This window comes from Scardinius erythrophthalmus, assembly GCF_964197995.2.
Source record: "Scardinius erythrophthalmus genome assembly, chromosome: 19".
NCBI classification, from domain to species: Eukaryota; Metazoa; Chordata; class Actinopteri; order Cypriniformes; family Leuciscidae; genus Scardinius; species Scardinius erythrophthalmus.
In genome coordinates, this window is record NC_138239.1 from 10,440,044 (window position 1) to 10,467,603 (window position 27,560).

Genomic DNA, 27,560 nt, shown 5'->3' on the forward strand with positions numbered 1-27,560 from the left:
CTCCTGCACACAATTACTGATGGATGAGCATTTCAAAGCTTTAGAAAGGATTAAGAGAAGTGTTGTGAGGGAAATATGACATGGGGGATTTTAATTTCCCCTGGAATACAATTGCTGAGTTATTACTGGTACAGGGAACACCCATCTGGCCAACCACAGCTGGAAGATTCAGGGCACATCCTGGTTGGTGGAAATACATACTCATATCTCAAACTGACACCTTGGAATCTGTTAAAAATGACAAGGTTTTAGTGCTCTCAAGCTGAAAACTATTCAGTGTATGTTCATGTTCTACACACTGAAGGACGATAAGAGCTTCACCCAAAAATGAAAATACTGTCATCATTTGCTCACCTTCATGCCATTTTAAACCTGTATGACTTTCTATCTAGCCAGGAAAAATTTGAAGAATGTCAAGAGTGCTTTTTCCGTAATGGCGACAAACCTGTCAAGCTTCAAAAAAAGACGAGGAAAATTGTAAATGTGGTCCATGAGACACAAGCACTGCATTCCAAGTACACTGAACCCATATGTGGACTACAACAGACAAATTAAAGTTGTGTTTGTTTCAAATATGGCACGCAGGTTTGATTTTTACAGGGTTCGTACGTTTTGAAAAAACCTGGAAAAGTTATGGAATTTGAAAAATGCAAATTCCAGGCCTGGAAAGGTTTTGGAAAAATAAAAAGACCCAGAAAGTTTTGGAAAAGTCATGGATTTTTTTTTTTTTTTTTTTTACACAGCATAATATGGGATTAATACAAAAACTGTTTAATAAAAAAATATTTCGCGTTGTCTTAACGTCCTTATTTCGGGCGGCATAACGTTCACTTCACTTCCGATTCACATGTTGCTGAGGCGAAGTCGGTGCTGACAGAAATTTAATTGAAATGGCAGGAAAGTGGCACGAGCATGCTAAAGTTTTGCAAGCACCGGTGGGTCGAGAATGTAGCGGAAAGAGGATTGCTGCTCTGGCCGCATGTGAAACGATATACGCAGAATATTAGCCTACGTCTGTCTCCTGCACGCGAGAGGAGAGAAGAAAACGAGTAAATGTCAGTTCAATTGTGAGTTCATTCTATGTGTTCTTAGGAGTGTGTGCGATATTGTCTATGAACTATGATGATATTGTAATCATTGTTTTAACTATGCACGAGGCACTGCGAGTGCGAGCTGACATCGCGTTTGTCTCTCATGCTTGCTTTCACTGCGTGATGTGTCAGTGCAGTTATAGATGTCATGTCCCCAAATGAGTTTTTGTCTTATATTTATATCATATTATGTTGTTATATTAGAATATCACATGAGCAAGAGTGCCGTTTTCCTTTGCACAATTGCAAATGTGCTATTTATTTTATACAACAGTTAAATTAACAATAAAGTTAACATTGCGAGTTACTTTTTGGACACAATATTGTCAATTTTAAATTTATATCGCGGACGAGAATTTCATAATAAAGTCGTAGTCCAACAGACATCGATGATTTATTTATTTATTTAATGAAATCCGCGTTTTGAACGAATCATTTTAACGATTCAATGAACAATCACTTGTTTTTCGGAAGGAATCAGCTGTTTGAACGAATCGGTTGAATAAATGACTCCAATAACTCGCTTATTAAGACAGTGACTTGCCGCCACCTACTGGTGGTTTTAGTTTCATGTTTAAAGTATCCTTTAATTAAAAAGTTAAAATTATAAATCATTTAAATATTGAATAGCTTTATTTATGCAATTGTAAATGAAGTATAAATATAGGCTAATGCCAGTTTTGATGCCGCTTTTGTGTCACCTCTACACTGCAAGGATGGATTTTAATTTAATGATTTAATTTGACATTAGTACTGTGTTATTCTAATATAATTTAATTTGAATGTTAGAATTTGACATAAAAGGTGATGCATACCTCTAAATACGTTTAGAAAAAATGTCCATATATAGGTGAAAATGCCCCTGGAAATCAGTTTACGGTGGCAAATTTTGCCCCTTAATAAAAATGTTAATTTCGGTCACTGCTGTGAACTGACCACTGCATAGAATATAAAAAATATGAATATCTTCGTGAGTCTGCTGTCAACAACAGGCCTAAACCGGCCAGGATACCAGTACAAAAACACAATCAGTAAAATATCATCTAGGCTAATTATTATCAACAAAATTTTGAAAATATCGAGACATATTTTTGTCAATATTGCGCACCCCTAATGTACGGTATTAATTTTGAGGGTAAATTTTAACACAAATTTTTATTCTTATAATGTCGACTGACATTTTCAGGAATACATAGTCATGGAAATGTGCCGAAAAGTCATGGAAAAGTCATGGAAAAGTATTGGTTAAAATGTGTATGAACCCTGTTTTTAGCGAATAACAATGTCTCTTCAATCCAAACCTGTATGACGACACAAAAGGAGTTATTTTGAGAAATTTCCATGTTCTTCAAAATATCTTCTTTTGTGTTACACATGTTTGGAACGACATGAGGATGAGTAAATAATGACAGAATTTCCCTTTGAATATTGGTCTGTTCCTCACACAGTTACAATGGGGCTTCAGAAGACTTTGAATATAGCAAATGAATCTTATGGACCACTTTCATAGTGCCTAACATTAGCAGGCCCCATTTTGAAAAAGCACTCTGCACATTCTGCTAGTACTTGTTCTTTTGCACAGTTTGAAAGAACATGAGGGTGAGTTAATGACTGAATTTTTCAAGAAAGAACGAGCCAGTTGAGAAATGACAGCGTTCCACAGGCCTCTCAAGGCAAACTGCCCACACACTGAAGGAAGGTCTGCAAAAGATCATTAAAATCAATAAGAGCATCTAAATCAAGACCACAGAAGGACAGCTCAGAATTATAAATATCTATACAGAAATAAACCTTCTTGATGCTCTTCACTGGCTCCTTTCCTCTCCCTGGAGGCCACCGAATGTTCACGAAGACTGTCACGGCGCTCAAAACTCCCAGAAGGTACAGAGTCAAGATTTCTTTCATTCAGTCTTCCTGTTCCCAGTCCCTTAGCCAGAACAAAAGCACTCTTACATCTGTCTGTTTCTGATCTCTCTCATCCACAGTGCACTTCAGATATTTCCCAGGTGTGAGCAGTGGAACGTCTATTTATACACTCAGCACTGGGGCAGGTAGTGTGAAAATGGGGACATCGGAGCTCCCCCTCCTAGGGCAGACGGCTCTCGTAGCATATTCCTGGCTTAGCACCATTGACGAAGCTATCTTTCCCAACCGAGTCCTCAAAAGTCAGTGATTCTCAGAGTATCCTTCGGCCTTTCCTTGCCAGACATGGAATGTGGGCAAATAAGACTATATTCACAGATAATGTGTACTGTACTTCAAAACATTACGCCATTTATTGTGTCTAAAAGGAGTAAGGATGTGAATGATCTCAGACTAAAACCTTCATCTTGGTGACATTCTTCTCAGATAAATTAAGTCAAAAGTGCATTTATTGCAACAAACTGTCGTTCTGCAACATATCTAGGCCACAAACTTAAAAACTAAAGAAAAATCCAAAGCCCAGGAAGCTTGTTATATTCCAGTGACTGCTCAAGCCGGGTGAGAGCAGGGATTAGTGGAAGCTCAGTGAGGACACAAGCCTCATGACAAAGGGAATAGCGATGATGATGATGATGATGATGGTTAGCGAGGACACACAGAGGCAGAGAAGTGCCGTCATCCGTCCAGCTCAGTGTCCGGGATCTCCGACCCTTCAGTCCATAATGAATTGCACGAATGTGACAGGAAACGCTCCTCTTCTCATTGGCTCTCCCTCAATGTGGCCCAGCTACAAAACAATCAAGAGAAAGTTAGAAATGTTCCTAAACCTGCATACAGTGCTGAGAGATACCAATACAACAGATAAAGCTGATTTAACCAGTGTTGTAATTATTAACTAAAAATATTTTAAATGATTTTTGTTAATAGAAATAAGTTGAAAATTAGAAATGTTGAAAAGTTGAAGTACTAAAATTAAAAATTAAGAAAAATATATCAAATAAAAATTAAAGATAGACAGTTAAAGCACATGAAAATGATTTCAAAATTGTAATAAATACCATAATGGTATATAATTAATACTAAAATTTTTCATTTCATTAAAAGATTCATTTTTTCCCCCAAAAAATAAATAAAAATGTGCAATGCTACGTGTGATAAAACAACAACAAGTGAGTTGGAAATGCAGTTTGAACCCACTGAAGCACATTTATTCATATGTAAATACCACTGAAGTCACACAGGAACACAGAGATTTGGGGATTTGGCTGTACCATTGATGAGCCTCCAAGGAGAATGAATGACTAAACACAGCCAGTGGAAACGCAGGCGATTGGCTGAATACAGACTACTTGTTTTCCAGCAAGAGACCCTGAACCAGACCGCGGCCCTCAGTGAGTTTACTTATTAACAACCAGCCAGTAATAGAAAGGGAAATACAGTCAACTCACTTTTCCTCTCTGGTTCTCTCTCTCATACCACTGCTACTATATAAAGTGAGTGAAGTGTAGTGTGCAGCAGTCAGGATACTCACCCACCACTCCTGGTCCTCCTCACCATCCACCACGATGACCTCTCCCTCAGAGAACGTCAGCTCGTCCGGATTATCAGCCACACAGTTATACATGGCCTTCACGCGCTTCGGCTTCTGCTTGCCACACCGATCAGGTTTGGAAACACAAGAACATGTCGCTTAGTATCTCATACACAGTAAATATGGCATATTAGGCGGTATCCATCATGAATTCACTGGATTCACATGTCTGGAATTTCTTCTAGTAGTTAAACATACCAGGTAGGTTTTCCTGGGCATGTGAGTAGCGGGCAGAGTTTGACCAATGGTGTTTTGGGGGCCTCCAGGAACTTCTTTAGCTGTTTAACAAACACAACAAAAACAGGAAATGGCATCACTGTCAGAATTGCCTTTTCAATACAATAATGGCCGCAAGCCTTTTATTAAAACAATCAACTTACAGTTAACATGGTTTCTCTGACATCTACCTGGTCTCTCGATGGATCCAGAGCGCATCAGTGTGCTTTTACTGACAGTTTTGTCCGCGCTGCAACCAACAAAAAGAAGAGATGTGAATATTGTGTTCAGTTCTTTTTGAGTACTAAAAAAAAGTGTTTAGTTCTTATTGAGTACTAAAAGTAACGATATTTAGACTCAGGTCATGCTCAGATGAGCGCCCTACTTGTGTCGTCCTCTGGCACTGTGTGCGTGAATGAGGACTTGAATAGGAATTAATGACCTGGTAAATCAGAAAGTTCCCTATGGGTATTTTCCACCTCTGCGTCCAGATAAGGACACGCTCACCAAACACTGGAGAAAGTTCCACCCAAGGACTAGCGGCTAACCGCAGCTATAATGAGTCTGTGTTGTCCTGTAGGGCAGGACTGTCAGAGTAAAGGGCATATGTGTGTGCATGTGGTCATGGGTTATTTAGTATTCTGACCTTGTAGCCCGGTTGATGTTCTGAGCAGGAGGACCGTGTCCAGGTTTGGGTTGTATATTCTTGGCCTCCATCATACTGGCAGTTTTAGTCATTGGAGGGGGAGCACCACTGGGCACAAGAACTGCAGAGACCATCAAATAGATGTAATTATGTTAAACATAAACAGCTCACAATTACTAAAAATAAAAGCACAGACGTTTCAATATTTTATATTTGACAATATTGGTAGCAGGGTTCCCAAACGTGAATTTCCATGATTTAGTACATTGATGTCACACTTTAGTTGAGGGTCCATTTATTAACTACGACCTCAATAAACTCCTGATTACTGCTTATTAATAGTTAGTAAGATACGTTTATAGGATTAATTAGAAAATTCTACATTTCTGTAATTATGTCCGTTAATGTTTTTGGAAATCAGAAAACAATCAGAATTTTTGAAGCCTGATTCCTGGTATTGGTTCATGAACATCAATTAGGCACAACTAGACAAACTCAACTCACAAACACAGCATAACCTAATTAATATTCATACGTTTAGACACCGCCATGACATCACAACCAGCTGATCCAGGATAAATCAAAGAACATTCTGACTGAAATCTAATCTTAACACAAAGCGCCACATGAAACAGAAGCGCTCTGCCTCGAGCAAAAGTTCATCCACTCATTCATGTACAGCCAACTCACGGGAAGTGGATGTGACCCGTAAGGGGGGAGCTGGGGGGTGCATGTTGGGGGGGTCAGAGGAAGATCTCTGCCTGCCGGTCAGATCTAGGGAGCCAGGCTTCCAACCGGGCGATCCCTGAGCCATTCCAGCAAGACCAGACGGCTGTACTGTGGGAATGAGAAGAGAAGACGAAAAAAAGATTAAATGTGAGATGAAAAGAGAGGACAGCGCTTTTGTACACTCTTTTTCTGGACTTTGGTCCTGCTCCAGACCTGCAGAGATCCATTATGCATCTAATTCCATTAGTGTCTTTAAGAAAACCGCTCATTGTGAAGTATGTACCAGAGGGACTCAAACTATGGGATTCACTTCAAAGCCTCATTCATCTTGTTCTAACACATAAATCAGTGTCTTTTTTTTTATCCAAGTGAAAATCTAACAGACAAATTCCACCAATCTCCTGTTTACTGGCATCTCCCTTATGTCATCTTAACAGACCTGTAAGTCCTTATGAACATTTCTGAAAGCGTTTGAAAGACGGCCAGCGTTTGAGCTCATAACGGCTCCCTGTCCAGAGACTTTGGGAGCGCACATATAGGTCAGAATCTTCACACGGCCGTTGCCATGGAGCTCTGCAGTGTAACTGGGTGAGGGTGAGAATACAAGAACAGGTCAAAGAGATTTCTGCCATTTTAAGACCTGACATTTGAGAGGCTAAAAATACAGCAGCCAGATGTGGCCTGAATGTGATCAAACAGAATTAGTGACTCGTAGAATCATTTGCTTTTTGTGTACGTTTAATATATTTTTCATTTACAATTATAAATATTAACATAAAGTGGATCCAGCAATGATTTAAAAAAAAGGTTGAAGTAGGTCAAATGTATGCTAGACATTTTATATACACTTACCGGCCACATTATTAGGTACACCTATTCAACTGCCAGTTAACACAAATATCTAATCCAGCAACTCAATGCATTTAGACATGGTCTAGACGATCTGCTGAAGTTCAAACTGAGTGTCAGAATGGGGAAGAAACTTGATTTAAGTGACTTTAAACGTGGCATGGTTGTTGCTTGGGCTGGTCTGAGTATTTCAGAAACTGATCTACTGGGATTTTCACGCACAACCGTCTCTAAGGTTTTCAGAGAATGGTCAGAAAAAGAGAACATATCCAGTGAGCGGCAGTTCCGGTGGTGAAAATTCATTGTTGATGCCAGAGGTCAGAGGAGAATGGCCAGATTGGTTCAGCTGATAGAAAGGCAAAAGTAACTCAAATAACCACTCGTTACAACCGAGGTCTGCAGAAGAGCATCTCTGAACACACAACACACCGAACCTTGAAGCAGAACGACTACAGCAGCTGAACACACACAGGTGCCACTCCTGTCAGCTAAGAACAGGAAACTGAGGTACAATCCGTACAGGTTCACCAAAATGGGATAATAGAAAAAAAACGCCTGGTCTGATTCAGAATTTGGAGTAAACAACATGATAGCATGGATATTTCCGGCAGGATAATGCACCATGTCACAAAGCTCAACTCATCTCAAACTGGTTTCTTGAACATGACAATGAGTTCACTATACTCAAAGAGCCTGCACAGTCACCAGATCTCAATCAGGATATTCACATCATTGAAGTGCAGCCGAGAAATCTGCAGCAACTACGTGATGCTATCATGTCAATATGGACAAAAATCTCTGAGGAATGTTTCCAGCACCTCTAAGCCACAAAGAATTAAGGCAGTTCTGAAGGCAAAAGGGTCTTTTTCTTCTCTCAATCAGTGTTTTTTCTTTTATCTGAGTGAAATGTAAAGTACCTAAATTTCGGGGTGGTAGTGGTGGAGCAGAGGTGGACATGGTGACTGGTGAGTTGGTGTTGATAATGGTCCCATAGGTCTCGTTGTTGACCAGGTTGGGCACGAACCGCTGCTTGTCTTTGACCATGTCTCGAGCGTCTCGTGCCAGGCTGGCCGGACTGGGCTGAAGGGAGTTACTGCCCGGTGTGTAGCAGCTGATGGGCCTCTCGTCCCGCCGGTGAGGACTGGACTGTAGACACAAAGGTCATAAGTGGGACTGGGTAAACACATTGAATATTAATTTAAAAAAAAAATCACAAAGATTTTGCAAGCAAAACAAAAATTAATCAACATTTTAACTATTGAGAGGATTACAAAGCACTTATTATTTGGTCAATTTAATATTTGGACATTAGCAAAATGATGAATCAGTTCAAACTGTCTAAGCGAACTGATTAAAAATAATCCAATATAATTCTTTCTTGTGTTAATTTAGTTAAAACAGCGTTGAAAACATGACTTGATTTTTACTATATTTTAATCTACTCTGCTACAATAACTATTTGATTGAAAATTAAATATAACTAAATATCTACACACACTAAATTAGGCATTAGCTACTACTAAATATCTACACATATACACACAAATATATTAGTCAAGCAAAATCTAATGCATGCAACCAAAATACTTCTCCTTAATGAGTTTTTCCTCACCTTCTCATCCAGATCTTCATCACTCTCGTCCAGGTCTTCATGCTGAAGCCTCCACTCGTACTCCACATGCACATGAGCATTGAACTTCCCTGCAAGTGCCTGGTTCAGCTAAAAGAGAGACAAGCATACCATAAACAACATCTTACCATCTCTCGCATATTAAACTACAAGAACTTTGTATGTACAACATGACAGCTCACCAGTTCCTCACACTGCAGGTGTTTGAGTCGCCTGGCGATGTCAAGCGGGGTCTCGCCAGCCTCATTAGCTAAACATACACAGAAACACATTTCAAGAGGAGGAGACACTGGTTTGATACATTTTAGAAAGTACCGCAGTCGCCAAGCCGGAAAGAATGAGGCTCCCAACACATTCTGTACTCTTGGCTTCCTGTGCTGAATTTGACTTTACAGACAAGACAAAGCCAAGTCGATCCAGACAGCTTGCTCACAAAAGACGCTGGCAGGGATCTGAGAGAGGAGATTCCCTGGCACAGATTCACCCACCCACATACATACACACGCAGAACCGCTAGGCCACATATGACTCCCTGTTATCTTTTCTTCCCATTCTTGGTTGAAAGATTGTTAATGACAGAACAACAAAATTACAAATCACCACACTAACTTTTCCCAGCAGTCAAAATAAGGACCCTGGGAATCCTTAGAGACATCATGAAAGGGATCCCGTCAATATGTCACACCCAAACTTCCTGTTTCAACAGGGACTACAGGAGATTTGGTTGGCTGCATACCGATGTCTATAGAGGCTTTTCCTCTCAGCAGAAGTTTGAGACACTCGCTGTTGTCCGTCAGGCAGCAGTAATGCAGCGCTGTACTTCCTTTAGCCGTTTGCTTATCCAAGTTTAAACTGAGGGGAGAAACACACAATTTTGCCCGTTTAGAAAACATTGAATCTCAAATTTCCATTCCAGGCACAGCTATAATTGCCTCTTTAACATTCAAAACCAGCACTTTTAAACAGCTTTGGTCAAATCAATGACAAAAAAGCAGTTCATTCAGATTTAGCTGGGTAGCATCAGTCAGCACTTGGTCAGCAAAGAAGGGAATAAACTCGGAAAAGGTGTTTTCCAGCCTCTGCTCGGCTGTCTGAGTCTTGCCTGTTCTGGGTGAGGAAGTCTATGATGTGAAGGGAGGTTCTGTCCACCAGTCTCACGGCCAGATGAAGGGCTGTCTCACATTGTTCCTACCACACCAAACAAACAAACAAACATGACATTTATACAGTAGCTTGGGTTTGTGCATAAGAGCCACTCATGATCGAATAGACCATGATATCTTGGGCATATCGTGTATGGTTTAACCATGAGTACTTATCTACAGAACACTTATGTAATCTTTCGTGAAAATGTGGTCTGTTCGGTTTTATTTAATGTCATGTATTCATGTGAAGGAGTTTTGCATGTTCTCCCTTTTCCTCCGGGTTGTCCGGTTTTCCCCAATCCAAAAACAAGCAGTATACGAGAATTGGAGACGCTAAATTGTCCGTAATAGGTGTGAATGCGTCTGTGCGTGAGAGTCCCAAGTCACATAATGGGCAGGGTTGGGGAAAGACCTGGCGACCTACCCCGGAAAAAAAGTGAATCACCAAGAGTTGGATACGACTGAAATGGTTAATGAATAATGATGATGATTCATGTGAAACTTGAATATTTATTATACTCAAAAGCACACACATTTTCTGTAGTTAAATGCAAAATATTACTGAATACTTGTTTTTCATGTTTACAAAAAATGACCATGAATTTCCTCCAAAATATGACAGTAACGGTTACTAATGTAAATTCATATTAAATGAGTAAGGGATCGGATTCAAATAGTGCAATAAATATATTATTTTAGAACTTAAATATTAATGCCAATGTATTAGATAAATCCACATTTAAAAAAAAAAAAAACTACTGTAATTTAATAATAAATGAGTAAGGGACCACATTTAAATTCAAAACCCAAGTACATTTTTTATTAATTATTATTATTTATTTTTTTTATTAAGTAATTTTATTTCAAAGTATAAATTAAATAAACATTCCAATCCACATTATTTATACACACACATACAGTCGTGGTCATAAGTTTACATACACCTTGCAGAATCTGCAAAATGTTAATTATTCTAACAAAATAAGAGGGATCATACAAAGTATTTTATTCATTTTTATTCAGTGCTGTCATGAGTAAGGTATTTTACATAAAAGATGTTTACATTTAGTCCAGAAGACAAAAAATAGATTTATTTATAAGCATGCATTTTGTATGATCCCTCTTAGTTTGTTAAAATAATTAACATTTTGCAGGTTCTGCAAGGTGATGTAAACTTTTGACCACACCTGTATACACACACACATACACACACACATAAAATTGTATTTTTTCACCAAAAAATGTACATTTAATTATTATTTAATATAATTTTTATTTTGGTATTTTAACACAAACTATGATTACCATGGTAAATGTTTTAAAGGAAATAAGTGAATAACTCTTATCAAATCCGAGGAAAGATAGTAACAGACTCACGTGGCCATTGGCCAGAGGAATCGGCTCCATTAGGTCGACCCCCTCAGCGTACACCTGAATGAGAGAGAAAATATCCCGGGCCTTCACAGCATCACAGAGCGTGTGCAGTTTCGACAGCGCGTCAGGGCACTTCTTACGAGCAAACCGCTTCTCTGTGTACTTGGCCATGATGAAGTCTTTCCTCGCCTGCCTGAGGCATTAAAAGGAAATTAAACAAGAATGAATTTGCACAAAAACACAACATCAGTGATCACAAATTCCCAAAGAGAAACTTTGGCTTACATGTCACTGGCTGGGTTTGGTTTGATCACGTCTTCTGCCGTCAGACAAGCTTCCATGATCTCATTAAATCCAGCATTCCCCACGTTCTTGGCCAGCTAAACACCACGACACACACATGCATGCAAACACACGCATGAAATCAAAACAAAACTAATTGCATTTAGCAACTCTAAAGTACCAACAAAAGCATTTACTCAGGGTCCATTTGATCTGTTTTGTTAATTTATAATATCCCAATCAGCCAAACAATGTCTCTTGGCACTCAATCAGAGACCCGAGGCTTTTCACTGTGGCTAATAGTTCTGCAGTCTTGTGTAATTGCTTTAATGATCCTAAATTGCTGGCCAAAAAAGCTTTGGGCTGAAATCACACGTGTGGAATAACTCCCAAAGAGCCCAAGTGATTTAAGCAAACCCTATAAAAATTTCAAGCATGAAGGCTGAATTTAAAGAATCCAGCGCAAACTAAATAAATAAACCCAATATTAGGCTAACAGCAGCAGTGCTGGGGAATCTGGGAAATCAAAGGTCGAGCACTAACCAAGAGCTCGGAGGTGCTGAGAACATCCAGAGTTAGAGACTGGATTCTGGAGTAGTGCACACCCAACTCCCGGTGGATCCCTGAACATTCGATACAAGTCAGGATGCCCAGGTTGGTGGAGAGCCACGTGGGACCTGAGGGAGGATGACAGAGGAAAAAATACTTTAACAGAAGCTGTCAATCAAGAATGTGTAACGGCGAAATGGAATTTAAAAGATGAAATGGCTAATCCTCATTTCCCACAATGAATGTCAAATAGAGCTTTATGATCAATTATGCAAATTGCTGGAGCGAGCAGTTAGCACACATACTCTAAAATCTGAATCTACTGTAGCTTGCAACATTTCTTGATCACAAAATATCCAGAGGTGTTTTGGGAAAGGTAAATAAATAAAAAAAATCCATAATAATAATAATAATAATAAATGAACATTATTATATTAATTAGAATAATAAACAAATGTTGTTGATATCACTGTTATATTACATTATATTTTATAAATTGAGCAAATTAATTTTATATAATGAGGTACTTTTGGGAAATAAATAAAATTACATTATATAATAATAATAATAATAATAATAATAATAATAATAATAATAGCAAATTATTATTATTATTATATTAATTAGAATTTTAAATTCTACCATATTAACATATTTAATTAAATTATATAGTATATTTGTATTATGTTTACTGCATATATTTATTATTAAAAAATAATAATAATGAATACGTTAAAAGTATTGTTATTATTGTATTCGATTATTATATTTAATAAATGTATTAAATTATATAATTATGTTATTGTTGTATTCATTATTATTTTTTATTAATGTAATATTTAATAAATATTAAATAAATGCTGCTCTTATCATCATCATTTTAAAATTGCATTATATTTAATAAATCAATAAAATTATATAATAAATACATAAATAAATGTTGTTATAACTAGCATTATTGAAATACATTATTATATGTAATAAATTAATTAAATGGTATACTTATTTTTACTGCTGCATTCATTATTAAACAACAATAATTATAATAATTATAATAATGTGAGAATAAAGACAGATGAAGTTCAGCCTTATTGTGGCACTTTTTTGACCGGTTGTTTTGTTACGCGGGGCTTTTCTTTCCTGACAGGTTCAAACAGAGCAGCATATGCAAATTCAATCATTTTATCAGAGTTCCTTTACTACCAACTTCCGCTTTGTTCTTCCTGTGAGACAATTCAAAACAGCCCCCCTCCCTCTTTCTCCACTTCCTCCTTCCTGTCGATGTCCAGGTTACTCACCGGGAGCTCCACAGTCGCAGCAGACGTCGTTCCCCGCCATCCGCTTGACCTCACCCAGGATGGCCTTGGTCAGCTCCTGCACAATGTTGTTCTCTCCAACATGCTGGTCTCCCTTAAAGGCGTTGTTGAGCGCCTCCTCCTTGCTGTTCTGCAGAACTGAGATCCATCTGAGAAGAGACGCGCATAGTTAACGCAAAAGCTGCAGTATTTTGTAGTTACTTTGAGTTACTCCGTCTAGAGAATGTCATATGACAGGTTTCAGGACATGACAAGGACGCACAGCACACACAAACACACTTACATTTGACACTCGGGCTCATCCTCTGCCTGGAAATGATACGTTCTGTCATCTAAGAGAGAAAGAAAAAGAGAAAGACTGTTTGATCAAAGGACAAATAGATCTTGGAGAAAACAAAGTGACTAAAAGATCTGCCCTATATTCTGAGTACAACTCTGAGCAACAATCACTTTTCACACTGATTTGTGCCAAAATTACAACAAGGTCCAAATGTTATTATATTTTTTTGTCGCAAACAGTTGTGATATCTTACAATAGACAGCACTGTCATTAGGTTGTAATAAACACTGTACGTTGTCCTGGCAAGTTTGATCCGACTTAACTGGCTTGTATAACATTCATACTTTATGTCCTATGAAATTTCCATAAATGTTAGTATTGTTTATATAACAATACAGTATTCATTTATTATTTATTAGTAGTGTTTATTAATATTCTGAATTAGCTTGGATATTGATTGCAATTTTAGTTATGTTTTAGTCATTTTAAAGTTTAGTTTGTTTTTTAATATTTTTTATTTAGCTTAGATTTATTTTTATCTTTATTTCAGACTCTAGTTTGTCATTATAGTGCTTAAACTTACAATTTTATTTCAGTTAGTCGTTTAAGTTTTTTTATCTAATATTTATAATTTATCTTATATTTTATTCAGCTTTAATTCAATTCTCTGAATTAAAATGCTCTGCTGTTTGGAATAGACTATCTGAAGAACCTTTATTTTTTGCACGGTTTACATTTACATTCTGTACCATTTGTTTACATTAGTTTATATTTTTGGTATGTATGTGTGTGTGCACTTTTCGAATGAGAGACTAAATTTTGTTGTATAACTATAAAATGACAATAAACGGATTAATTTCAATTCGATTCTACTGAGGAAGAAACGCTTGCATTTCCCTCACAAGAGTGCCACTGTGAGAATCCATTTGGAATGAGGAAAACTGGAAAAAAAACATAAGAGGATGGGGCAGGCAAGATAAGCTCAAACTCTCCCACTCATGGAGCGACACATAAAACTGAACTTGTTTTTCTCTCTGACATTAGTTTCCTGTGGTTAGATGAGATGTTAAAGGAAGCACAGGAACATGGGAGAAAGTCCCTCAGCCAGGGTCACTGTTTCCTCAGCCAATATTTCCTCATAGATAACAACAACAACACAGTTCAACATTCTCAGCTAGGTCTTTAGCAGCCAGGTTTTAACTACGTTTTACAGATCTCCCAAATCGGATTTATAAACATGTGTGTGAAGTAATTGTGACGGGTGTAACCGTACGGGAGATGAGGTCGAAACTTTTCTTCTCCTCTGGGTTGTGCTTCACTTGACAGGTGAGAAGATTGAGTTTGGCAGGAGGTCTGTTAGCCTGAGACAGAGAAACCAGAGAGAAGAGGAGAGAGAGAGAGAGAGAGAGAGAGAGAGAGAGAGAGAGAGAGAGAGAGAGAGAGAGAACATTTCAGTTACAGATAACATTCAACCCATTACACTATCCTAATACCATGCTTTAGTGTTTAACTCAGGGATGAATCCCATAAAACTATAAAGAAAATGGAAAATGTACAGGTCCGTTTTTTTTTTAGATTTTCGCGTTTTGTCGCGTCCAGTGTAGAGAGTCTCAAGCTGTTGCAGCATGAAGTGACAACTGTAGTGTCCGGTGTAGACATGGTGTGATACAAAAAAAGTCTCATTACTATAATGCAACAAATTATGATTTATTATTGACTGTGAAATATTTCTACATAATGGTTGGATTTGTTGTACTGGATTTAATTTATACTGATTACATTTTTATTTTTACATTGCACTACAGTATCTTTTTTACTTAAATACAGGAAAAACTACACTCTTAAAGTAATGAGAATCTAACAAGAATAATTACACGGAAAAAACATTCCAACTCGCACACAAAAAAACCTATTGGTCCTTAAACAGGATTCATTTTCGTTGTGCAATATTTTGTATATTTTTTCTATTTCTTTTAGTTTTAATGAGATTCACTCTCAGACTACCAATATTTCACATTCACCTTTATAAATCCCTTCAGAAATGTACGTGTATTTGGCTTTTTTCGTACTTATACAAAATTGTCATAACTCAGCTGTTAATTGCTGCCCTACTTTAAAGTGATAGTTCACCCAAAAATGAAAATTCTGTCATCAATCACTCACCCTCATATCGTTCCAAACCCATAAGACTTTCGTTCATCTTCAGAACACAAATGAACACGAGAATGAACCTCACTGGTTCTTACTGAAGCTCAAACTTGTTGTGTAACACGAGAATGAACCTCATTGGTTCTCGCACGTCAAACGAACATCCTTGAGCTTCCATTTACCACAACTGATGTGTGAGTTGATGAATGTTTATATGTCGTTCCAAACCCGAACGTCTTACAGGTTTGGAACGACATGAGAGTGAATGATTGATGACAGAATTTTCATTTTTGGGTGAACTAACCCTTTAAATGATCAGCCACAGCAAGAACATGCTGATGTTTCGCAATAAGACCACAGATTTAAAAGCACCAGTAAAAGGTGTAGAACAAAAACTGTTGAATTCCTCTTTTATACTACACTTCCTGTAATCCTCTCGCCAGTTGTCTTGGTCTTCAAATCTGAACAGCACTGAGGCCAAATGAAATGGCCCTAGAAAATACACTAGAATGACTAATGATGTTCACCAAGTGGCTAAAAGCCTACTGAGTAGTGAATGTACATAACAAGCATATGAGCACGGAAACCAATCAGATATGAAGAAGGTCAGATGCGGTTACGTACCGTCCCGTGCGAGATGGTCAAATAACCGTTCTTCACTGTGCACTTTCTCTTCTGCCACACTTTCCGCAACCTGAGGAAGGAGGCAGGAAACAGTAAAAGTCACATCAACATACAGCACAGGTTTAAGCACACCTCCACTGCTCTAAATACATGATCAATTATGCAGGATGGACTTTAGTCGCTGTAATGAGTGTGCATTAACTCACTAATATGGCATTTTAATGCACACTCTGTTATGTGATGCCAAAATATGATTACCCATCGCTCTTCTTGTAAAGGTTCCCGCTGCGCTCCGTCCCGTGTTCTTTGTTGCCCTGAGGCTGGTGTAGACTGTAGGTGGCGCTCTGTCTAACCTGTGAGTCCTGTGAGGAGATGCAGATATGTAAGTGTATTCTGTGTACACACAGCAGCAGTGAACCACTGGCATGTTAGCAGTCAGAGGAAGCGAAAAGCTGTGTTTTTTTTACGGCAGTGTTGTCACTCCAGTGAGGAAATGGGAGCAGTGGGCTTCGAGCCTCTCCAGGGAGCTGAGCTCATTTGGAAACGCACTGTTTTGGAACACAAGGCTCTGAGCCAGTAATGAGAACGCTTCCATTTTAGTACTGATGTTTTGAGTTGAGCGAAAGAAAATGCGCTGTATTCTGACGGTGTGTGCTGTAAAAAGCTCGGCTTAAACATAATGCCATATAAATCAGGGTTGGATAAAACACATCAGTGGCAACATTGTGTGAACTACACTCACAGCCTTAGATTTAATCTATTAATCTGTATTGAATGTTTTTTAGTCTACATTTTGTAAACAAAAGGCAAATGCGCAAATATGTTCATGTATACCAAGTAGGCACTTACTCTCCTAGACTTCGTTGCCAAAGGTCGGTAGCATTAAAGAAGAGAAGAGAGCATTCTTTAGACAGGTTATTCATACATTTTGCACACCAAACTGAAAACAACACTCCTACATACGGTAGGAATGCATAAAAACTCCAAACTTTGGGTAATACCAATAGCCAGTTATTAGTATGTTATGGTTGATAATCAATCAAAAAAAAGTTTTTTTTTTTAAATCAAATAAAAACCCAAACACTTAAATTCACACTTAAAGGGTTAGTTCACCCAGTCTCACTTTTAGTTCATTCAATCTCTGAAATTTCATTTAAAATGTCTTCATTGATGACTTTTTTTTTTTATTTTTGCTGAACTAACCCAAAAATTGAGAGTAATATGCTTCTTGAAATGGGAAAAAATAGTGTCATCAATGTCATCCAAATAAGACTAAGTTGCCTACTGAAAAAAAAAAAAAAAAAAATTAGAATTGAAAAAAAACACATGATCACAAATATAGTGTGTAATCCTTTAGTAAACAAGGCTGTCAAAAATAATATCAAAATAAAAATAACAATAAAATAAATGAAATAATAAAATCAAATTAATTGTCAGAAACCACATGATCACAGATATATTGTACACACCTATAGTAATAAACAGTCAATAAATAAAATATATAGGTTGAAAACACTATGATCCCAGATATATTGTGCACTCTTATAATAAACAGGGCTGTCGGGTGTAACCCAGTAGTGTAATAATAAGATGGCGGGACAAATAAAACTCTTAGTTGTTCACATGGAGTTAAGAGGATTGTTAACTTCTGATTATTTGCATTGAGATTAAATGTGTGTAATCTCTTAATGTCAGTAATCATATATGCCAAAGCTACTTGCTCGAGAAAACACTTAAATGTCTCGAGACTGACTAAAGCTTAAGGGTGAGAAAATTGGCAGGAAGATGATGCGGTAGAGGTTGATCATCAGTTCAATGCAATGTTTACTGAGACAAGAGCTGAGCTGAAGTAAAACATTTTAATCGATACCCATCAAACACATCACAGAGCACTGTGAATCGTGTTGTGGTTTTTCTATTGCTGTGAATTGTGAGAGATTTGATTTGAGAAAGGACTAACCTCCTTCTGCTCCACTTGCAGAGATGTCTTTAGCACGTCCCGTAACTGGGTTAGCTGCCTGCGTTCTTCATCTTGTACCTGTTTGATCTGAAGACATAATCAGAAGTGGAAACAGAAGTTAAAAATGAGAACTGATCTTGAGATCAGTGGTGTGAGCCACTTTAGGGCCCGGTATGGCAATGCTTTTTATCTGTGAATCTCTCACCGAGTGCAAGTCTGTGGCGAGTTTTTCTATTGAGGGTTTGAGGTTGTCCACTGCTTTGAGACCATCCTGAAAGAAGCTATGACAGAAGACAAAATGCCAGTTATTTTCAAAATAATTAAACACAGGCTCCATTTCAGCTAAAAAAATGTATAAAAACTACACTGGACTCAATTGAGTTTGACAATGTATGGACAAAAAAAATAAACTCTTAAGAACTTTCCTCAGAATATTTTTGTTTGTGTTCCATGGAACAAAGAAAGTCATAGAGGTTTGGAACCACATGTGGATGAATAAATGGTAAATGAGTTTCATTTCTGATTGAACTATCCCTTTAAATCCTTTAAAAACCCCTTAAAATATAATAAACTAGTGAGCTGCCTTCCTAAATAGTTTTTATTTTTTACGTTTTGCACCTTTTTATGCCCAAAAATGCTGTTTTAGGGCCGGTACACACAGAATGCATTTTTGAAGGTCAGTGGAACAGAAAAAAAAAAGCAAGCTCTGGAAACGCCAGATACCCCGCCTCCCGGGAGTCTCCTGCAATCTTATTTTAAAAAGATGAACAACTTAATTTGTGGCCGCATTTTTAGAATGTGTCACGCGCGAGATGCAAATGCAAGGGTTAAATATGTCCGTCTTGCACGTGTTCACATAGAAAAACAATAGAAAAGTAGCGCCGTGTTCTGTGTGAACCGGCCCTTATGATGGCCATTGTTTAATACAAACGTTGGCATGTGGCCAGACTTACTTGCACTGTGCATGAAAGTATTTGATGAGATTCTGGAGCAGGTCGACACCTTTCTTGATCTTGATTTCATTGACTTTGAGGAGGTACTGTAACAAACCAATGGAGGAGACTGAAGCACACACGGCACAGGAAGTGCCTATTACAGCACCATAATAGGATTCTCCAATGAAATTAGTCTCTTCTGACCTCACACATCTGAAGCTGAAAGAAACGGCGCTCCTTTTCCATCTCCTCTGCTATCTCCGCTCCACTGATCTCAGTCCGGATCATTCCGTGCTGTCGGGCGTGCTCTTTTTTCTCCTTCTCTATTTTAGAACTGCGCCAAACACACAGACGAACTTGAAAATTCAGACACACAAATACAAACACACACACAGGAAACACTCATGCAGCAGGGCATTCTTTTCCATATGCTCCAGCGGCATATTGTACCCCACGTTACGGATGCAGCATTTCCTCTGTTGGGAAGGATTCCAGAGAGAGCCTCATGCGTTTGGTTTAGGCCTTTATACGCTCTCAGCTCCAGTGGCCGATCATGAAGCAGGCTGGCCATTTCTGGAACCTCTGCTTTCAGAGTTTGAAGCCTAGCATGGAGATGTGATCAGGAGATGGCTGAACACTAGAAGCCATTTCCAGTACAAAACATTTCTAGTCAGTGAAACTAGAAAAGGTAAAGGCAAAAAAGGATTGCGATAAAATGCATCAAGCGCTGAATGAAGTGATGTGTTAGCATGAGAAGCTGCCTCTGACAACAATTTTGATTTCTGTATTTTAGTGATGAGGAGAAGCCAGACTATTAACTCAAAATGCTTTTTTTTTTCACCCAAAAATAAAAATACATTTTAGGATGTTTACACGACTGATGTACTAAACATGGAAAAGTTTTTCCTTAGCGTTTTTTTGTGTACAGGCGATAACATTGTAAAAATGATCCCCGTTCACACGGATCCGCGAAAACGACTACAAACGGCTGTATTTTTTTTTGAGGCGATAATGGGATTATTCCCAAAACGCTGTTGTCGTGTAAATGAACAGCTAAAACGCATACGTTTTCTGTATTAAGTTGAAAACGGTGTCGTGTAAATGGCCCCTTAGTGATTGAAGGGATTGTTCAGCCAAACGGAAAAAAATGACTCACCCTCATCTCATTCCAAAACTCTATGCACATCTATCCTCTGTAGAATACAAAATATGTTATTAAAAAAAAATGTTTTGTTTGGTTTTTGTTTCGTGCAATGAAAATCAATGGGGTTCAATGTTGTTTGGTTCCCAATGTTCTTCAAAATATCTTGTGTTTCACAGAAGAAAGAAAGTTCTACAGCTTTGTTAGAACATGAGGGTGAGTAAATGAGAATTTATTTTGACAAACTATTCCTTTAACTACACTTTTTGATAGTCTTTCAAAAAGCAATGTCAAGTCTGATTCACTTTAGTGAACCTGTTCTAACACTTACTTAATGGTTCCAAAGAAAACTTAAATTCAATGAACCGTTTCAGAAACTCTCTGACTAATTTGCACTACTCAATGTTTCCACAAGTCCATTGCAAGGTTTTCTTTTCTTCTTCTTCTTCTTTTTTTTTTTTTTTTTGTGTAGTCAAACATTTTTTTGTGGCTAATTTCATTGCAAAAGCCAGGTAACAATAAAAAAAGTCTATTTAATATTTTTTAAGCATACATTTTTCAAAGTAGCTTCCCCGACAATGATTACTTACAATGAGGTATTGCATCTGTACATCTGACAGATGGAAGAAATGAGTCTGAACAGACTCCCTCATGCCAGCACATCACTTCCACAGGTGACTGTAAAGAACAGTCCACCATTTTTACTGAAAACAAATCATGTTCAATATCAAACCAGTTCAAAATAATTTAACATAAAATGGTGGAGTGTTGCTTTTATCTTTGGGAGAAAGAAACACACGCAAACGAAGTAAATATGAATTGTGATTTGATGTTTCCTGCTGTTCACCTGCTCTCTCGAGGCACCACTTTTTTTTCTTTTTTTTTTCATATTCTCTGACTATTACACAAACACAGCGAGATCTCTAGCATACTCATCAGCAGGTCATTTGCACTAATGAAGCTTGCCACGCAAACTGCAATTTGCGAGAAAGCCGAAAGCTTTGCACAGACACAGAGATTGAAGAGAACTCAAACTGTAGTGGTGGTGACGATGAAAACCAGTTTAATGGAGTTAGGGCCAGTGTCACATTAGAGGCTGGTTTTGTTTCTTTCTGTCTGGAAACATGAAGGTATCGGTCACAATCAGACACCGGAGATTATATCCAGTGATGGGCAAGTGAAACATGTATTTGACTGAGCCAAACTGCCGATGATGGAAAACAGCAATGATATTTATAAAGACAGGACCATAAAAAGCACCTGCCTTTAAAGGTAAATCAATTAATCAAATGATGTGTTATAAGAAAATATATTACCCTTTCAGTAAAGAATGTCCCTTGCAGCTTGGGAAATATATAAGAAGTGCTCTATAAATGTCATACATTGTGGCATGCAGAACAATCAGTGTGATAGCATAGGACAGGAGTACAGGAAGTGAGGTGGTCACAATGACAGCTCATTATCCAGAGTGCTGGGCGGCACTGATCCCTCATTTTGACACTAGGGAAACTGATGCTTCCTTTCAATTTGATTAATTTTCAGACTAAGATATAAACATAAGTAAACACGCATGAATCAATGGTTTTAGATTATTTGAAAATGTCTTACACTTTAGTCTCATAGTCTTTCCAGGCTTTGTCAAAGGGCTTCTTGAGATCCTGCAAGAGAGAGAGAGAGACAGAGGATTTTCATTAGACAAACGTATGACTCAACTTTCATTTTGACTTCCGCAGTGTAACCCAAATAACTAAAGAAAAACAGGCCTTGCAACAGCGTTGTCTCACAGAGCTAGACGTTTCACTATCAGCATAATGTCTGGTCCAGGTTGTAGAATTTTATGCAATGTTTTTTCCTCTGAACATCATGATATGCCTTCAGCATTGCCATACAATTCGATGTTAGCTCATTGGCTGTGTTGAATGCATTGAGGAACATTAACGCAAATTATCAAGATTGTTTAGACTGGATGCATCAGCCAGCCAATCAGATTGGAGCTTGTGTTTTGCACAAAAATGGCAATGCCGTCTGAGGCTTAGATTAGCAGAATAGTGGCATAAAATCACCACTCATTTGCCAAACTCAGTGTGCATCATCACCCATGATGTCATGCTCATAAAGAAAGTACCTGATATAATGCCAGTTGCTGTTTTTTGTAATGACATCATCTGAAAGCTTTAGGGAAATTCTCTGCTTGGACAAACAGAGCGTTCTGCAGCAGCAGCTCTACCGAGGGTTTACACTAATAACAGAAGGCTGTGTTTGCAGAGGAACTTCCTAAGAGTCCTATGCACTCTGCTAATGCGCTTCCATAACAGCTGTTACACGCAGCTTGAGTTGTGTGAAAAACAGTCTCATCTGTGCCAACAAAATGTCTCAGTAAGAGGAGTTTGACAAGAAAAATGAGTTCAAGAACACACATCCAAACTTGAATCATTGTAATATGAATTAGAAGAGACAGGAAGTGTCGTGCCCATTCAAACAGAGGTGTGATGTGGCATTTTTTTTATTCAAATTACATAAATTATATATCTATACAGGGGTTGAACAATAAAACTGAAACAAATATAGTGTTGGAGGTTTCATGCCGATATATGCACGGCCTGGTGGCCGATCTTCACTGATTTCACATTCCATCAGTAAGAGATGAACAATAGCACAGACGTACATAAAATATTGCAATCCACACAACATAATGGGAGAGTTCAACAGAGGACAAATTGTGCATTTCGCTGGCTCATTTCGCTCATTTGCTGGTCTACAATATCATGGCATCCCCTACTGTGCTTGATGAGTCCCACTGCCAGGGACAACAGAACCATTCTGGAGGACCATGTGCACCTAATGGTTCAAACATTGTACACTAAAGGTGGTGCCGTGTATCAGCATGATAATGCACCAATTCACACAGCAAGACTTGTGAAAGAATGGTTTGATGAACATGAAAGTGAAATTGAACGTTTCCCATGGCCTAAATTTCTTGAGCCACTTTGGAGTATTTTGGAGGAGCAAGTCAGAAAATGTTTTCCTCCACCAGCATCCCATTGTGACCCTGCCATTGTTTTGGAAGAGGATTATATTTGTATCAACTTTTGCACCCAATAACACCACATATTATATAGGCTAGACTTCTATATCCGAATAATCTATTCTATAACCGAATACTAAAATGGTGGTTAGATGCAGTTCTAGTCTGCTGCTGTTTTTAAGACCATTATTGAGGTTTGAATTGGCACATTTCTGAATGCCAATGACATTAAACACCGTTTTGAGCTGAACTATAAATCATCATTCCTCACCACACAGCACCAGGGAACATGTCTCTAACAAGCTGAGTCACAATGCCATCACCTGGACTTTGAGACCGCATCATCTATCAGCCAGAGGGGTCTAAAAAAGCGTGAGTGGGTGGGATTCACAGCTCAGCGGGCTTCAACGCTGACATCACTCCCTCTGAGGCCCGCAAAACCGTCTACTCCAGCAAAGTCAGTGGACTGACTGAACAGAGGATGTGTCATTCACAAACACACACTGTAAGACAATAGATGCGGAAAAGACAGCAGCATCATCAAGTTGAGGAGTTTTGGCATGATGTCAGCTTATCTGTGCATCTGTTTTATGAGGATTGCAATTCTGAAAACATGCAACTCGTGAACAGGGAACGTTGGGGTCAAGCTTTCTGACATATTACAAACCGTAACATTTTCATCAAGGTTGAATTCATTAACATCCAGTGTATCCAGTGAACACTTTGTACAGCATTAATTTTGATTTATAAATATTTAACAGACTGTGGATCCAAAGACAGGTAACAAAACAGATGACCTTGTAATGAAACCAAAGACACTTCATTTCAAAGATCCATTTGTTGACGGGTTAATGAGGCACAAGTTCAGGTTAATGACTGGAATGATGGCCCAAGACAAGGCCTGTAATCTCCACCCATTAGCGGCAGTCCCCTACTGCGCTCAGAATCAAGCACAATGCTGATGCAAACCCTTCTGAGACCATTAGCATTCCATACCTGCAGGTTAATTGAGGCAGCCGCCGGTATTTTCCCAATCACCTCAACAAGAAGCTGACACAAAGCAGGAATTACATCTTTATCTGAGGTGGATTTATATGAGAATCTGATGCTTCTGCATGGGTTGAGGCCGAACTACTTACTTATTTTAACCAATCATTTTAATCCAGACAGTTCGCCAGAGTAGAAAAATAGAAAGGTAACTGCAACTTTATATCTCACATTTATTTTTGACTATTTCTTGTTATTGTGACTTTATAGTTTCTTATATTAAAAAATAGAATACAATTTTATATATTTTTAATAAAACATTTCTATTAACAAACTCTTAAACCTTAAAGGCCTGCAAGAAAATACAGTATGGTTTTCTAATGCGATTTGTCTGCTCAAACCAATACGAAAAAACTGCAAAAGGACTGAATGAAAATGCAAATTTTGTCTCTGACAGTAGGTGGCGCTTATAAGAAAAGCAAAACACAAAGAACACAAAGAACTGCACAAATATGCTTTTCTGACACCTGTTTGTCACAGAAAGGAAGTCAAATGGTATTTACGTGTTTTCAAACAGCATTCAGATTTATGTATTCGCTATGGTGTTTATCAAACAATATCAGATACAGTACAAGAGTACAGTGACGAAAGAGCGGCAGATTCTCCCTCCACTGTTCATTATCATTTAACAAAATATTCTTTTCGTGAGTCCCACCAAGTCGTACTTTTATGTAACAGCAACAGCTCAGGACATGTGAACAACAGCGTGAATGTTATTAGTTGACCAATTTTTGGAAAAAAGATAAATATAGATAAAGATAAATAAAAGACAGCATAACGTCTTGGCGTTAAAGGCCTTCAGTATGAGAAATAGTGCTGAGAGGCAGTGATGTTGTGAATGCTACCTCAGATGGAGAGAAACGCTTAGGTCACTGTGTAACACATTACAATAAGTCACTATTAAGGCCCAATTAAAGTCTATATGGGTCTCACTGATTCAGTTAAACATTACCGGTCCTTTCATTTTAACTACACATTACACATACTACAAACTACACATACACTTACGGAATCACATCACCCAAGCAGAATGTCTTTTCAACCCCATCACACAGAGAGAGAGAGAGAGAGAGAGAGAGAGAGAGAGAGAGAGAGAGAGAGAGAGAGAGAGAGAGAGAGAGAGAGAGAGAGAGAGAGAGAGAGAGAGAGAGAGAGAGAGAGAGAGAGAGAGAGAGAGAGAGAGAGAGAGAGAGAGAGAGAGAGAGAGAGAGGTCTCCAGGGAAACGAGACAGGGAGCTGAGTGAAGCGCCTCATTAGGAGTAAATCACATCAGATTCCCCCCTAGAGCTAACAAGACAGAGTCACGTGGTGCAGAGAAGGTCAGGAGATCATAGTGGACATTAATAAACTGAGGTTGCCTAAAAGAACATTCTGAGAATCAGTTCAGTATAGAGCTGCTACCAGCTGTCTTTCGCTCAAGCGTGTTCAAGTGAGCATAAACAGACATACAGGGGTCTAAGACTGGTATTAGACTTTCTGCCAAACATAATCAACCAACAGCGTTGGAGAACATTATGTTTAAAAGTTGCATTGCTAATAAAATGTCCAAAAAAGAACAACAACACAGATTTCCAATGACGGAGTTGTCAATTTCTGACAAAACGTAACATCAATAAAATGCACAAAAAGTAAACTAAGGGAATTATGGTGTACATTCTTGCAAAAAGTAAAGTGATTACACATGAAACTCAGTATCTGCATGCCAAGGAATATTATCCATTCACTGTGGCTGACTAGCATGTGCCTAAAACACCTTGAGACAAGCACTGATCAATATGCTGCTGATAAACTGCCAAAAAGCAGAGAAAAAGCATTTATAGACCTAAAGTAATGAACTTACCCCTTTAACCCCTTTCAGATCTCCCTTCAGCAGACTGTCCAATGGGAAGGTAATGATGTTATTCATGTTCTGAAACTAGAGAGCGAAATCACAGCGTTAGACAAATGTCTGTCTTCCCAGCTGTGTAATTGTCTTTCTTATTACGGCAATCAGAGATAAAGACACAAGGAAACAAAACAGTCAGTTGCAGTGGGAGAAATATTAATACAAATTCATGTATTCATACAAACACAACATTAGAGAAATTATTCATTAGGTTTGCAAAATATAACAAGAAAATATTCCAAATCATGAATTACAGAATGACTGAAATGTTAAGCTCAATTTATTTGAGGTAAAAATACCAGTAATTGCTAAAACACCTTCATGAAAGTTGATCCACCCTGTAGACCAATGACTCAAGATCAGCTTTTGGGCCCAGAGGTCCAAGCACATTAACAGCTGAAAGGTAATATGTTTGAAACCCATTTGCTCTACATAAAATAAAATAAAAAGTCACATAAACGCAAAATAAGTGTCCTCACCAGGTTCTTGAATAGGGCCGTGAGTTCCTTGGTGAAGACTGAGAATTTCAGGAATGCTGATCCCAGGTCAGGATCATCTCTGTACACACAATTCTCTCCGAACTTCTCCAGAGCTTGAGTGTACTGCTCCTCGTTCTCCACATGAGCTACAAACAGAAAGTCAATATTGTCTACATCAAAACTTAAATAATCCGTAAGCGTATTAAACTGTGGCTAATTTCATTAAATTAAAAACAGCCACTAAATTCTATGTAGACTTGGAATAATGGAATATTGAAAAAGAACAAGTTTATTAAGGTCTACACACACACGTAAGCCTACTGTAATATTCTTTGCAGTCACAGTATCGTGCTTTCCTTCCTCTCATATTGTTCTTTCCTACTGTTGCTGTCTTTCCTCCAGATTGTGGCATCTTATATTCCAGCATTATCAGTTACAGTCCACCTATTCACATCTATTTTGTCCAACCACCGACACACAATATAGTCTATTTATTGTTTTAAGGAGTCTTTTCCACACTCTGTTCATTGTTATTGTATGGCAAGACAAAAAGACCCTGATAGAGCCTGATGGAAACTTAAACAAATACAAAAACCCAGAACTTCCTCTTAATTCTCCCAGTTGTCATCCTCTCCAGGGGCAAAGCATGAAAGACAAAAACAAGCAAGCATGTAATTCACTCATGCAGTGATGTT

General features: G+C 38.1%; 1 protein-coding gene across 1 annotated transcript in view; it reads right to left on the reverse strand.

Annotated features, from left to right (window-relative positions):
• Window positions 1-737: 737 nt before the first annotated feature.
• Window positions 738-27,560, reverse strand: part of asap2a (ArfGAP with SH3 domain, ankyrin repeat and PH domain 2a) — a 60,284-nt gene continuing 33,461 nt past the window's right edge. The window contains exons 3-28 of the mRNA XM_081347713.1: window positions 26,866-27,011; window positions 26,342-26,416; window positions 22,038-22,087; window positions 19,493-19,622; window positions 19,307-19,392; window positions 18,559-18,634; window positions 18,354-18,440; window positions 16,652-16,755; window positions 16,394-16,463; window positions 14,895-14,982; window positions 13,625-13,673; window positions 13,324-13,490; window positions 12,020-12,153; window positions 11,480-11,574; window positions 11,198-11,387; window positions 9,778-9,863; window positions 9,412-9,527; window positions 8,858-8,925; window positions 8,658-8,765; window positions 7,963-8,191; window positions 6,158-6,304; window positions 5,468-5,588; window positions 4,986-5,071; window positions 4,804-4,883; window positions 4,546-4,659; window positions 738-3,801 (exon numbers count right to left, since the gene is read on the reverse strand). Coding sequence (XP_081203839.1) covers window positions 3,727-3,801; window positions 4,546-4,659; window positions 4,804-4,883; window positions 4,986-5,071; window positions 5,468-5,588; window positions 6,158-6,304; window positions 7,963-8,191; window positions 8,658-8,765; window positions 8,858-8,925; window positions 9,412-9,527; window positions 9,778-9,863; window positions 11,198-11,387; window positions 11,480-11,574; window positions 12,020-12,153; window positions 13,324-13,490; window positions 13,625-13,673; window positions 14,895-14,982; window positions 16,394-16,463; window positions 16,652-16,755; window positions 18,354-18,440; window positions 18,559-18,634; window positions 19,307-19,392; window positions 19,493-19,622; window positions 22,038-22,087; window positions 26,342-26,416; window positions 26,866-27,011 — 2,777 coding nt within the window. The 3' untranslated portion in view covers window positions 738-3,726. The remainder of the gene's footprint in view (window positions 3,802-4,545; window positions 4,660-4,803; window positions 4,884-4,985; window positions 5,072-5,467; window positions 5,589-6,157; window positions 6,305-7,962; window positions 8,192-8,657; window positions 8,766-8,857; window positions 8,926-9,411; window positions 9,528-9,777; window positions 9,864-11,197; window positions 11,388-11,479; window positions 11,575-12,019; window positions 12,154-13,323; window positions 13,491-13,624; window positions 13,674-14,894; window positions 14,983-16,393; window positions 16,464-16,651; window positions 16,756-18,353; window positions 18,441-18,558; window positions 18,635-19,306; window positions 19,393-19,492; window positions 19,623-22,037; window positions 22,088-26,341; window positions 26,417-26,865; window positions 27,012-27,560) is intronic.